The 13,987-nt window shown below is 36.9% G+C and overlaps 1 protein-coding gene across 3 annotated transcripts in view; it reads right to left on the bottom strand.

Moving 5' to 3' along the window:
- The window catches only part of RAB3GAP2 (RAB3 GTPase activating non-catalytic protein subunit 2), a 60,860-nt gene that overhangs the window by 30,408 nt on the left and 16,465 nt on the right, over positions 1 to 13,987 (bottom strand). Inside the window, exons 1-10 of one of the 3 annotated variants that reach the window (XM_081312933.1) lie at positions 13,148 to 13,170; positions 12,332 to 12,502; positions 10,975 to 11,022; positions 10,784 to 10,859; positions 8,484 to 8,585; positions 7,811 to 7,910; positions 6,036 to 6,134; positions 3,117 to 3,265; positions 467 to 546; positions 284 to 373 (exon numbers count right to left, since the gene is read on the bottom strand). In XM_081312933.1, coding sequence (XP_081169059.1) covers positions 284 to 373; positions 467 to 546; positions 3,117 to 3,265; positions 6,036 to 6,134; positions 7,811 to 7,910; positions 8,484 to 8,585; positions 10,784 to 10,859; positions 10,975 to 11,022; positions 12,332 to 12,345 — 758 coding nt within the window. In that variant the 5' untranslated portion in view covers positions 12,346 to 12,502; positions 13,148 to 13,170. Of the gene's footprint in view, positions 1 to 283; positions 374 to 466; positions 547 to 3,116; positions 3,266 to 6,035; positions 6,135 to 7,810; positions 7,911 to 8,483; positions 8,586 to 10,783; positions 10,860 to 10,974; positions 11,023 to 12,331; positions 12,797 to 13,147; positions 13,248 to 13,987 lie in introns of those variants that run through there. The other 2 variants (XM_081312932.1, XM_081312934.1) reach the window with 2 other exon arrangements.

Here is a 13,987-nt window from a genome sequence, read left to right as displayed (position 1 = left end):
ACTGCTTGGATGACATATTTACAGTCTGCAGATATCTCATGCATATATCGTTATGGCCAGTGGTGGGATTCAAATATGTGAACAACCGGTTCTATGTGTGGATGCTGCTTCTGGAAGTCCATTCTGGGCCTGGGCAACCAATAATTAGCTACCGGTTCTGCCGAAGTGGTGCGAACCAGCTAAATCCCACCACTGGTTATAGCTCAACTATCCTCAGAGAATAATGGCAACACTGGTGAAGTATCTCATAACCTCTTTGCAAAAAGTAGCTTAAAAGACTCGCCTCACAGGTAAAGGAGTTGCAGGTTCAACCTTGGGTTTCTGCTTCTGCACAGGATCTTCTTCCTGTTTGTTTTTCCAGCCAAGCCAGCCACTTCAATACAAAGATTAAAATATCAATGCTTCCGTTTAAAGAAAACACATGCAAGGAATAAATTGACTGCCCCTTCCATCTATTATACATTACCTAGCAGCATTAAAGAATGCAGATGTCAGCTTACTTGCAACTGTGAAAGCAACATGGGACAGTAATGGCTGTGAACTGCCCTAAAGAGAAGATAAAAATGCCGTTGTTTATACGGTAAATGGTGAAAAATAATTGATTTATTTTTAATAACCTTACTTCTGGGAACCCAGTTTGCCTTTGAGACATAACTAACTTTCATCCTGCATCAACTGCTAAATTATATCATTTCAGAATAAGAAAGTAACATTTCTTTGCTTTTTCTGATAATGTTTTACTATACAGTAAAAGCTGTGAGACCTTTAAGTTTTACAGGCTTAAAAATGTATCATTTGTCAAAAATATATGGTGTCAATGGTGTCAATGCTGCTGTTTTATTTTACAAAATTATTATATTATTCATTAGTAGGAAAGAATTATATTGAGTAACTAATAATAATTGCTACAGAATATAAACTTATATTATCAACTATTAACAATTCCCCATACATAATAATCATCATATTGTGTAAGAGAATTACACAGAATAGGAAAGGCATTCACACACAAAGAAGCCCCAGATAAAAATAGCATTACTGAAAAATATATTCAACTCTTTCAAAATTTCCTAGTGTAAAAACCTAAGCACTGACATAATTGACCAGAGGCAGAAGACATAATAAGGGTAGAAGTATAAATTTCTGCAAAAGATCGGAGAAGACCATAGCAAGATCCTTGAATTGTGATGTGCCATAGCAGAGTTCACTTTGAGTTCAATAACTTATAAAACAGTGTTTCAGAAAGTCAGGTATTAATTGGCAGAATATACACCGAGTCCCAGAATTTATTTTAATAGGGATTACTTTCTTTCTTAAAGTAAGGGTTTTTACAAAAATCTACACAAAGTTCAGTCCTAGAGGTGGGGATAAAATACAGGTAGTCCTTGAGTTACGACAGCAATTGGGATTGCCATCACTAAGCGATCTGGTTGTAAAGTGCAATATCAAGTGGCCACATTGTTGGCGCTAACTTAGAGACATGAGTTGTTGAACTCAAAGCAGATGGAGTCCCAAGTAAGGCGCACAGGAGTTCTTCACGGGAGGCCCAGGGAGGTCCAGCATAGGGGGAACAGGGAGCGGGGAATGTGTGTACGAGCACAGGAAGGCCAGGAAAAGAGGATGCAAGACGCATGCATGCTTTTGTACAAACATGGGGCTGCTGAGGGAAGGCGGACACTGGTGAATGTGTTCCTGTGTGTGTGGGCAGAGAAATCCAGGGAAAGAGGGCACAGAGAATGTGAGTGAAGTAAAGTGAGGAGGGGTGACTTACTGGAATGGCTTGTGGGCTTCCCTGCTGGCTTCTCGACTGACTTTGCTTGTGGGAAGCCAACATAGAAGGTCAGCAACAGCAAACACGTACCCACAGATGCTGCAACTGGTGGTAAGTGTGAGCTGGCTGCCAAGAATCCTGATTCAGTTCACGACAACAGCCAGAATTTCAAGAACGGTAATAAATCCCTTCATTCAGTGCCATCATAACTTTGAACAATCACTAAATGGTCATAATTCAAGGACTACCTGTAAGGAAATTGGACTATAAATGACCGGGAGAGGTCTCACCAAATCTCAATGGAATGTCTGCCTTTCCCATTCAAAAACTTCATTAAAATTAAGACTTAATATTAACAAATAATGATTACCCGTTAAAAGTTTTGAAACCTTGGTAACTGCGACGTCTTCCATGCAGTTCTGTTCCCAGGCTGCATGTTTCAGGTTTAGCATAATATTTCAAATGTAGTCAATTCCATTCTTTTCTCCACCAGAAAGAAATTTTGCTAATTTATCTAAGACATCATACCCAGGATGTTTTATGTACTACTGTGGCAGAGTTTTTTAAAAGACATTACTCTGGTTTCCTGCTTTTTTCCTTTAAAAAACCAGGAATGTGAATTTCAAATTTATAGCTACTGAGGCCTGGTCATACATTATGGATACAATATACATCTACTACAACAATCTTGCAAAAGTTGCTTAGGCAGGAAAACATATGCTAAACATAAAAGAAGGTTAAAAAAAATTAAGTTTCCGAAATGACACCTGGTGACTGCATCCATATAGTTTTCTTGGCAGCTATACAAAAATTGTTTGATATTGCCTTCTTCTAGGAAATATTTTTTAATCTACCCTACGGATATGGAATTTCCAGGCACTCCTCTAAGTTTTATGCAAGCCCAAATTTGAAATTAACCAAGATTGAGTAGATACTGCCCTCTGCTGTGGCCCTCTAGGCAAATTTCGTATCTGAGAAATGTGTGTTCAGCACTAGAACAATGGTTCATTAAATTCTACCCCAGAGGAATTCTTTTTTTTCTCCAAAAGTTCATGTTCAGTTACCTAACTTTGGAGAGGGGGAAGGCACAAAAGGGTTCAATTTCTGCAATTGTTAATTATGTGAAATATTGTAATGTGAACTGGGTCATCCAACCAGTAGATCCTGATCTACAATAACATCATGACGCAGGTGAAAAATTTTAATTAAAAAGTAAGTTGCTCTTAGTTTCATTTTCCATTAGCAGCAAAAAGCAAAATAACTACGAAAGAGTAAACAGTGAAAGAAGTGAGTCTTTTATCCAGCCCATTGCATTTTACATCGACTGACTGTGCAAGTTCTTTACCTCAAGGGCATAGAAGAATCCAGTGAAAGGATTAGACCCCACAGTAATATACTGAGACATAGCAGGAGGATTGTTCTTTATAGCTGCATTAAATCCGCCAATAGTGGAAGCAGTCTTCATTTGATCAAAAGGTGATAGAGTCATGATACCTATATGAAATAATGAAAATAATGCTCTGAAAAAGAAATTTCTAAAATCCTAATATCTGTTCTGGAATTGATCCAAATATGTTCACAATTCTAAGGACCCCTAACTTAAAAAACATAAACAGTTACTATACAATTAAAAGTGTGTTATGTTGAAGCAGACGCTTCATTAATATAGCAAAAACAGGACACGTTCTCCATAATTTTTTGAAGGTTCTCAAAGTTAAAAACTATATTCTAAAGCTCAATTTTGTCCCACTGACTCTTGAAATGGAATCTGGCCTAGCAAGAAAGAGTTACATTTTTGAGATTGGAATTCCAAATTATTCAGATATTAACTTTTTAAAAAACAGCACCAGGACTAATCCCGAATGACTTCATGTAATTTTATTTAGAGTATCTTCATGCCACAGCAATGTTGACTTATATATTATTAAAAAACAAAAATGAAAACAAAACTTTAAAACATTATTAAAACATTAATTTTTACACAATTGAAATGGTAAAACACTTTAAAAAAATTAAAAGGCCTTATCATCTAATGTTAAGTTGATCTTGACCATTCTAGCCTTTCAGAAAGCCTTTAAGACTTGGCTGCTGTTCCCAAGCATGGGGCTGGAAGGACAGCCTATGAAGTGCTGATTAATTGGCTTAAGAAAAAAATGCAATTCCCCAAAACAATGATGTATACATCCTGAAGTCCAGACCAAGGTCAGTGACAACTCTGTCCCATCAGCAATGCCTTATTGAACCGTTATAAATATTATAATGACAGTGTAATGAAATCCTTTAAATTAGGGAAAGGTATCACTTTTCAACTAAAAGGCCACATCTTGCCTTCATATTCTCCGTCCAGGAGTCATATCATGATGATATATCATGAGATTTATTTAGGGAGAGGGGAGAACGGCCATGTTTGAAATTTTAACTTAAATCAGTTTGTTCCTTTTAAGACCCAAACACACCAGAAAAAAAACCCATTTAGTTTCTACAGAAACATTTGGATTTATAGTGGAAGAAATAAGATGACTTCCCTAAGGTCAAGGCTTAAGGCACCCATTTCATGGCTTGACCCTTTATACCTGACCATCTTTCAGCCCTAATTATTTTTTGGGGGGGGGGGTTTCCTGAGGTTTAAACAAATCAGCTGGAAGGCTGCATGTACTCTACTGAATCTTTATTCTAGCCAACGGTCAGAGATAGAATAACAAATAAATAAATAAATAAAAAGTAGAGTAATAGAGGTCATTGTAATAGTTGATAACAAAAATATATTATAACTATGGGAGACCTTTTACTAATTGATGCCAAATTTTCATGGCTCATACATAATATTTTGCTGCTGTAAATGATTTACAATCTGAAAAAAGGATGGAAATGTAAGTATTGTCAGATTGCCCAGGCTACTGATGTAAAAGAGATAGGATATAGGCATTATAAACATAACTAGAACAAATTAGCATATATGGAACCATTTCAACATCCCAATTCTACACAAACATATTTCTTGGCTGGGATTTTATAGTATCTTCCTTGTAGTAATACCAAACACAAAATATTATGCCTTGCCCAAAAGAAAGCTTTCGAATGTCAATAAAGTGAGGTGATTGGCTATTCCCAAAACCCAAGTTCTATGTCTTTGTGAGAAGTTATAGCATTTACTTCTACCTGAAATGTAATGTCATTAAATCTTTTCAGAAGATGGGTTTCATACAATCATGGCCCAAGGCTTGTAGTAACTCTGATGATAGTCCACAAATTAGGGATTTTTTTCATTACATTGTTCCAACTTAAGGGGCGATACTACTACATTCATAGTGGGAGCACTGAAGCACTTACTGGTTGAGAGGATTAGCTGGTGATATCACCCTTGCCGTGGGGACGCCCATGAGGGCTCCTTTCATGTCCCTGTTAAGCTACCCACCAAAATGGTACATGGGTCTCGCCATGGCCATCTCACCATGGGACAACTTGCTGCAGGACAAGAGTTATACTAATATCAAAGAAATGGTGGAACAGAATCATTAAAGAAAGGATGCAAAAGGAGGAGCAGAATGAAATGTGAATGGCAAAAATTATTATTTTTTATTTATTTTAAATAATTAAATTGTTAAATTGTCCTGCGGCGAGTTGTCCTGTGGCTAGTTGTCCGTGGCGAGTTGTCCACAGCGAGTTGGTTGTGGTGAGTTGCCCCATCATTCTTCTATCTACTCATGGTAGACCACTTTCTAACTGTTGGGTCAACAGGAGCTGTAGCAGATGATAGGAGCTCATCCCATCATGTGGCCTCATGGTTTCAAAGATGAGCCTGCCAATCATCATCCTAACCACATGAGCCACCGCACTCCTATCAATCATTATTAATAGGAGAAGTCCCAAGAAGAACTGGACCCTTCAGCCAGTATCAGCCTCCATGCTTTGACCTCAGTTTTAGTCATGCCTGTTTCTAGTCTGAGAAGTGCACTGGCTACCTTCTGAAATAGATCTTAGAAATGTAGTTTGAGGTACTTCAGCACTTCACCTACAGTACCAGGGCTAAGGTTTTAGCTTAAAAGAGTTTTAAAGCAGTCAATATTAATTCATCTCCTTTGGTAAAATAGAATTATTTGATGCCATTTGCAGATCTTAATGCTGTCTGAGAGAAGTCTATCTGCAAATTATCAATTGTTGCTTTAAACTCTCTCCAGTACAATACACATGATTTTTTTTTAAAAAAGTAATTCACGGTGAATAAGGATAACAATTCAGTAAGAATTATCAGTGTAATACTTACCAACACTAATATGATCAACAATAGTGTCCACATCCTGCAAACCCCATTTCTTATAGGCTAATGGAGGTGGCTGAACATTTTCATTGCCTGAAGCTGTAGCTGGCCAATTGATTAGAGAGAAATTAGAAAGAATAATTATTTTTAAAACGTTTAACATGGATTGGTCAACACATAATATATTACAAAAATATTTTTAATTGTAAAGAATAGAATAAATTGCACTGTTTATGTTACGAGTGCCAGTTTGGTGTATAGGTAATCTTTGGGTTACAATGGCAATTGGAGCCAGGAATTCCATTACTAAGCAACAGTCATTAAGCATCAAATCATGTGACTACACTGCTTAACTATGGCAATTCCAGAAGTACTGGTTGCCATCATTAAACAAGGACCATGTGGGTCACTATGTGAAGATTTCAGGTGATCGCAACTTCTGACTTCCTTGTGGCTTCCCCCTTGACTTTGCTTGTGGGAAGCTGGCAGGGAACATCAGAAAAATGATCACATGATCATGGGGACACTACTATTACATGATGACAAGCCAAGTACCAAGTATCTGGATTGCAATGATACGACCGTAGAGACCCTGTGATTATTGGAATTCTGAGGACCCATCATAATTCCCTTCATTCAGTGCCACTGTAACTTTGAATTGATACTGAACAGATGTAGCAACCCAAGAATTACCTGTAGTTAAAGGCTCTAGGATAGAAACTGGCAGACAACAAGTTTTAGTCCACATAAATGCCAACTGAGGAGTTTGGGCCGGTCACTCTCTCAGCCCTAGGTAGAAAGCAATGGCAAACCACTTCTGAAAAATGTTGCTAAGAAAACTGCAAGAACTTGCCCCTGGAATTACCAGGAATCAAGACTAACTTGAAAGCATAAAAAAAAACTACATGAGTTCAAGAAAAGCTACTAAGACTGAAAGCCTATATATAACTTGCTTATAGTCCTCCTGAGCTCAACAGACGTACTTCCATAAAGACATACATACAATTTGAGCCACTCTGGTGCATTAAAGGAGTAATCAAAATTAATCCTTGCTCAACTACATTTAGTTGATAGTGTTTAGAAATCCACAGAATTTGGCAAGGATGTGGGTTGGTACCATAATAGCTAGTTTTTACATTATAAAAGTATTATTTCTTTTTTTCCCTGCTAACTATCTAGAGCAGGGGTTTGCAACCAGGGGTGCGAGATGATATTCCAGGGAGTGCGAAATCTTGGGTTTTCAAAATTATAGTGTATATGCATAATTTGTTGCCATTATTTTGAACTTTTGTAAGGGGTGCGAGAATATATCAGAAGCATTCTAGGGGTGCGGGGTATAGAAAAGGTTGGGAACCACTGATCTAGAGATACCATATGTGAAAATTATTAAGCCCTCTTATTTTTTTAGAAAATACAGCAATAAAAAAGGAATTTATCTAATTCACACTCTTCAGGTCCTAAAATACAAAGTTTAAATTTAAAAAATAAATGGTCCAATCTTTCAAGATTTGGAAGAATTCATTCCTGGTACCTGGCACAATCATACACCAGTATGTCAAAATCTTATAAAGTCAAAAATCTTGTAAAATTTTACACAAGAACATTGAAACCTTATGAGAACACATATGCCATATATTAAATCAAGCTTGTATTAAACTTAGGGATTTTATAGCTCTAAGGGTTTCACAAGCAGTACAAACTGTATGATAGAAAAGTAATGTCCTTTTACTGTATATCAAGTATTGCTAAGAAAGAGACTATTTTAATAAGGCTGGACTTACCCCTGGCTACTTGATTTCGACAAGCCCGGAGAGATTGATATAAGCTAAAACCTTCAATTGTCACAATTGCTGAAGGATACAAGATGCTCAGTTCCTCATTCTAAATAAAAAGAAAGATACCAATCACTTCAAGACAAAAATAATATATTTGCAAGTACCCACATATGCTATCCTGATTACTTGTTTACAATTTCTACAGAAGCACTAAGTTCCCTCCCGGAGAGGCAGTCTATGGACATTGCTGCAGCAGCATCAATATCTGACTCTAGCTATTTCTAGAGCACAAATAGCTGCTGGAATTAATATGTTTTATACAGTGCAATTCTCAAATATTTTGGTGAAGCATATATAAGGTATCACCGGTGCTATCCATAGCTCAGCAAGCAAATAATGAACGGAACAGTATTGTTTATCTCTAGTGTCAACATATTCCAATGAAATACAATCAGACAAAATGAGAGTATTTAAGGACTATATGGCCTAAGTTTAATTCACATTTCTGCAATTAAATTAACCATAGAATGGGCTGCCAATGCTGAACTATGACTTATATTTGCAAATATAAGCATACCTATACATACTTGTAAAAGCACCTTGACTTCGGAAATATTTACACAGGAGAAAAGAGTTAGTTTTGTTACAATTCCAATACTTTGTGTATTTATTTTAATACCTGTTCTATTACTCCAGGATGACGTGGAATCTCATAAGTTCTACATTTCAGCTGTAGGACAGGATCTTCATTTAAAAGCTGTGCCAGAAGTAATACTCCACTCTTTGAAAAATGATAACACAGCAACATGTACATTAATAATTTTATAGGAAGGAAATTCAAAAGCTTTTCTGCTGCAATTCAGTAAATCAAAATATTAGCTCACACATCAAACTTTTCCTAACTTGTATGTTTTATAATTGTTTTAGCTTTTTATTTGTGTTTTGTTTTGCTTTGAGCAAGTGGTTTTTGTTATTTTTAGTTCTCTGAGCCATCCAGTGTCATGTAGAGCCATGATATGCAACTCTATAAATTGAATGAATGAATGATGTTTTGAAGGGTGCTGATGGCTCCATTTTGTTTTTTATGTTTCTCACCTCCTTTCTGAACTTAAATAGTTAAATATTTATGCCTATTTAAAAGGTACAGATTTTATTTTATTGATTGATTGATTGATTGATTGATTGATTGACTGACTGACTGACTTACTTACTTATTTGGTCAATGACCAGCAACATAAAATAATAAAAAGGAAAATAAGCAATAACAATTACAGTTAGGATTGACAGTCAGAAATCAGTACAATTATATATTGGCAACTATAAAATAAATCAAACATGGTATACTCTGAACACTCAAAGAAGTAGCGCAAGATCAGAAGATGTGGAGAGACCTGGCCCATAGAATCGCCAAGAGTTGGACACGACTAAATGGATAACATTATCATCATTTACCTAACACTAATAAATCTAATATAATAAACTATATACTAAAATATATTCCCTCTAACTGTGAAGATATGTCTTTTCACGGACCTGCATGACTGCTCTCCGCAGAGGGCACGATTCCAACTAAAGGAACATTTGGTTTGGGGGGGGTGTGTTTCCAACAGGTGTGACATGCATATCCAGGTATTCTGAATGACATTAATAGTGAGTCAGTGTACACCCAAAATTGGACTGTTTTGCAAGAAACAAGAAAAAAATCTTGAAAGAAGTAGAGCTAAAAACAAAGCCTTTCCATTACAGAATTAACTACCAAGACCTGACAGCACAGAATATACTCTAACCCTACAGTACTCCAGCCATGGCCTAGCTCATGGGAAATATTTAATGAGATCATGAAGACTTGGCAGCAATCTCTTGGTGTAAGAGCTCATATAGTAGGCTCTTAATTGGGCCATGAGTAAGTTTAGAATGTCATCAGAATATGCAGCCAACTATAGGCTTATGGAGAGTTAATTTACCCACAAGAATCATCAAAGTTGCTTTGCATTAATATTCTCTCTTCAGCCTTTCTAAACATGGTAAAAAAGTAATGGTTTGCCTAGAAATTCCCTCTCTTTGATTCTTTTATTTTTTATCCACAATAGCACGAGAGGTAAAGTATGGGCAAAAGAGGGTGCAATTAGTTAAAATGTCCCCAAATTTTATTTATGATGGCTCCAACCTTGGTGGAACTACCATGAGTTTGAGGGGCTTTTTTTTTTACATTTTTAAGGATTTTTAAAAACTGTACATTATATTAACTACATTTTCACCAATGACTTCTATAGGGCTTATAGTGATTGCCAATTATTAAAACACTCCAAAAGGCACATTAAAAATACTGCCATTGCTACCACTCTCCTGCAACTATAAATCATGCTTTTTCTTCACACTGACGGATTTAACCACTAAAAGCTCTAGAAAAGTAAAAGCTCTATAAAATTTTGGTCTGCATGGCCTTCCTGAATATCTAGAGAGAGGGTACCATCCAGATCTCCAAAGCAAGGTTACTCCAGACAAATCAGAACCCAACAATTGAAAAACACTGATTCGGATCTTCCTACTACTTTCTGCCCTTTTAGAACTCTTCAGAACATGTGGACCAGAAGGGAAAGCTATGTTGGATGCAGGCTATCTTACAGTTCGGTGGCCACTTAGTAATGTAAAGGTCTATCTATCTATCCTATCTATCTACCCTATCTGTCTGTCTGTCTATCTACCTACCTATCTGCCTATTTATGTTGCCTATCTGGCCAGAGGCGACTCTAGGTGGCTTACATTCTTTTGCAGGTTAAAAATAGCACTTTGAATTCTGCTAAAAACCCTACAACCACCCATTGCAGAGAATGCCCCAGCAGTTCTCCCCATCAAAAGGCTGGCCGTTGTATCTTGCAAAATCCATGGAATCTGCAAAGGTAGCCTCATGTAGAATACAATACAATAAACTCTAAAAGAGGTGACAATGCCAAGCAACCCAGGAAATAGCTGACGTACCTCAGTATAGAAGCGAACATAGCCAGAGGTGAATCCTACAACAATGCAGGTCCAGTCAGGACGGCCTGTGGAGCTCCTGTCTCATATAAAGAACATGGAATAAATTTTATGAAAACTTATTCTCATATAATGCACAAGCGTAGTTCAGACTTAATAAGATAATTTAACTGTTAAAAAAAGTTTGCACTTACCTCTTTTGACTCGCAAGGGGGATACACAATGCACTGGTTACACATTCACTAGAAGCAAAATAAAAAAATATTAAATTCTTCAAGAATATTTCTCCACATAAGATGTCTATGGAGATTCTCAGTCATTCAGGTCATAGTTATCCCAAAGATGCCTTTTTTCACAAGGCAACTGGACTTTCTTGTTTTTCTTTGAAGACGTTTTGCTTTCCATCTAAGAAGCTTCTTCAGCTGTGACTGGATGGTGGGGAATGGAAAGATTTATCTGTCTGCAGGAATATAAATCTTTCCATTCCCCACCATCCAGTCAGAGCTGAAGAAGCTTCTTGGATGAGAAGGGAACATCTTCAAAGAAAAACAAGAAAGTCCAGTTGCCTTGTGAAAAAAGCGTATTTGGGACTCCACATAAGATATAAAAAATTCTCTAAGTTTTCAAGAGGGAAAACAAATATATCCAAACTGCTTTCCAGCTACTTTTGACCCAGGTAGTGGGACAGTGGTCTCCAGAGAATGTGGCCCAAAGTAACTACAAAAGAATACCTTTAAAAATCTGAATTACAAACATTTATACACAGGCCGGCATTCTTACCTATTCAGTCTTTTCCCTTGCTATTCCATTATTATGTATTTGGTACTTTTTAAACTTACCAGATGATTAGATTTACAATTTTCTAAAATGCCAAATTTGTATCACAGAATGTGCAAAACCATGTGCACATCTTTGGGTGCATGAAAAAGAACTGCAGAGAAGACGTAGGTGCAAAGAAATAGATGCTACACAGTACTTTGTTTTTAACAATGCCAAATCAATTGTCCTTTTTTTCAACAAGTCATGCATGTAAAGAGACAAAATGAAGTACTAATCATGAAAACAAACTTATCATGGGTAGTATAAAATGTTTAAAAAAGAAATAGTAACATGGTACTGATGGCAAGTGCCTTTACTGAAAAAAAATGCTGAAGAGGCACACTAAACGGAGAAATGTCACTGTGCCCCCTCATTGAGGGCAGGAATTGAAACCTTTCTACCACCAGCCAGTGTAGGCAACCTCTGCAGTCTTAACTGAGGACATCCAACCCCACAGTTCCATCACTGTGTTTTTATGTGTTTGCCAGTTAAGCACGTTGCAGTCTGCTCTGCAGCTGTATCATTGTAACCATGGTGAGTGTCACATGTTCAACCATGTTTTGGTTTCATGTCTGGCTCTACTACTGTGTGCATATCCAAACAAAAGTTTCTTCTTTTTCTTTCTTTTTTGCTGTCTGGTGAGACAGAGCATGTAGTCAGTTAAGAGTCTTTCTTTTATTTTCAGAATAAAGGTTTTATAGTAGAATATGTTTCGGGTTTTCTTTCTTTTACCTGTTGTTCACCATGCGTCAAATGAACCACGGTTCATCGACTTCCGATAAGGAGTTTTTGATTTACTCGTCCTTTGACAAGTTCCATCACTGTGGCTCAGCATAATCAGATCCTGCCATTCTTCCTTCAGGAATACAGTTCAGGGTCCACTTCACCTATAGCCTGCTATTCCTTTGAAGATGAAGGACGGGGTACAAATAAAACTGATTCTACAGATGTTTCTTTTCAAGGGAGTAAGGTAAGATATAGGGGCTAAGACCTGGATCTTGTGGATGACATATGCTACCCTGACAAAGAATGGCATGTGGAGGAGTAAACGCAATTGGAGTCACTCTCCCTTTTTTATTTTTATTATTATTATTATTATGGTTAATCGCATAGTCAGCCAGATACTCAGACTGGACTTGGCATTTTTGACTGCCTATTGAGTCTTTCCCAAGGACCTTGGATAGGAAGAAGTGGGTGTTTGATGGTGTTACAGATATCCTTGCAGGATGTAAGCTGTTCCAGTAAACAACTTGCACCCTCCCAATCTTTTTATAGGACTTAACAACTCTGATCATAGTACTACCAGAACCAACTGCATAGTTTCTCAGCATCTAAGGCAGGAAACAATAAAAAAATAAAGACACACTCTCAATTTAAGTGAAATCTTGTTGCCCATCGTCTCTCACTGTGGACCAAGGCCATTCTCAAAATTTCAAGAAAAAGGCCCAGGTAGCAAGAAGTTATCCAACTATACTATAATAATGTGCCATTGGAAAACAGCAAGGTCAAAAGTAAGAATTCCCAAGACCTTCTCCTTTCTAAGCTTACATTTCTTCAACACCGCAAGGGCCATTCCAGCCAAGAGAGCCACTCCAGCCAACTGCAAATTGCATTTCTTCTTTCCCTTTTTCATTCTGTTTCCATTTTGCTGAAAAGAAAAAGAACAATTAGGCAACAAAATATTGCCATATTTTAATTTCAGATAAAATAGAAAACTTTTTAAAAACTTTAGGAAAAAAGAAAGAAAAAAATAACTTGTTAACTAAGAAATCCATCCAAGTCCATCTGTACATTTAGCCTGAACACAAAATGGCCGTGCTGATCCAACTCAAACTAAAAAGATTTCTGTTTGCAGAAAAAAGACTTTCCTGCCTCTTCTTCCTTTACAGCCTGATGTACTGTATACTTTTCCAAATTCTGGAATAGTGTGGAGCATTAAGAAGGGGAATTTGAAAAACTGACAAAATTATCATGTAGCAAGATAATATTTTTGCACGGTGCAAGCCATCTTTGAATCCAAGACACAGTTTTAAAATAAAGGTAGTCCTTGGCTTACAACCACACTTGAGCTCAGAACTGAGCAAAGCAAGACAGCTGTTACCTGAATTTCACCCCATTTTATGACCTTTCTTGCAACAGTTATTAAGTGAATCACTGCAGGTCTTAAGTTAGTAACATGGTTGTTAAATGAATCTGGCTTCCTCATTGACTTTGCTCATCAGAAGACGGTAAGAAATGATCACATTCATAAATATGAGTCGGTTGCCAAGCATCTGAATTTTGATCATGTGACCATGGTCATAAGTGTGAAAAACGGTCATAACTCACTTTGTGCAGTTGTAACTTTGAACAGTCACTAAACAACTGGTTCTAAGTCAAAAACTATCT

Source organism: Vipera berus (assembly GCF_964194415.1).
Source record: "Vipera berus genome assembly, chromosome: 1".
In the NCBI taxonomy this organism is placed as follows: Eukaryota; Metazoa; Chordata; class Lepidosauria; order Squamata; family Viperidae; genus Vipera; species Vipera berus.
Note: the sequence above shows the minus strand (reverse complement) of the source record. Positions and strands in the feature narration are given on the sequence as shown.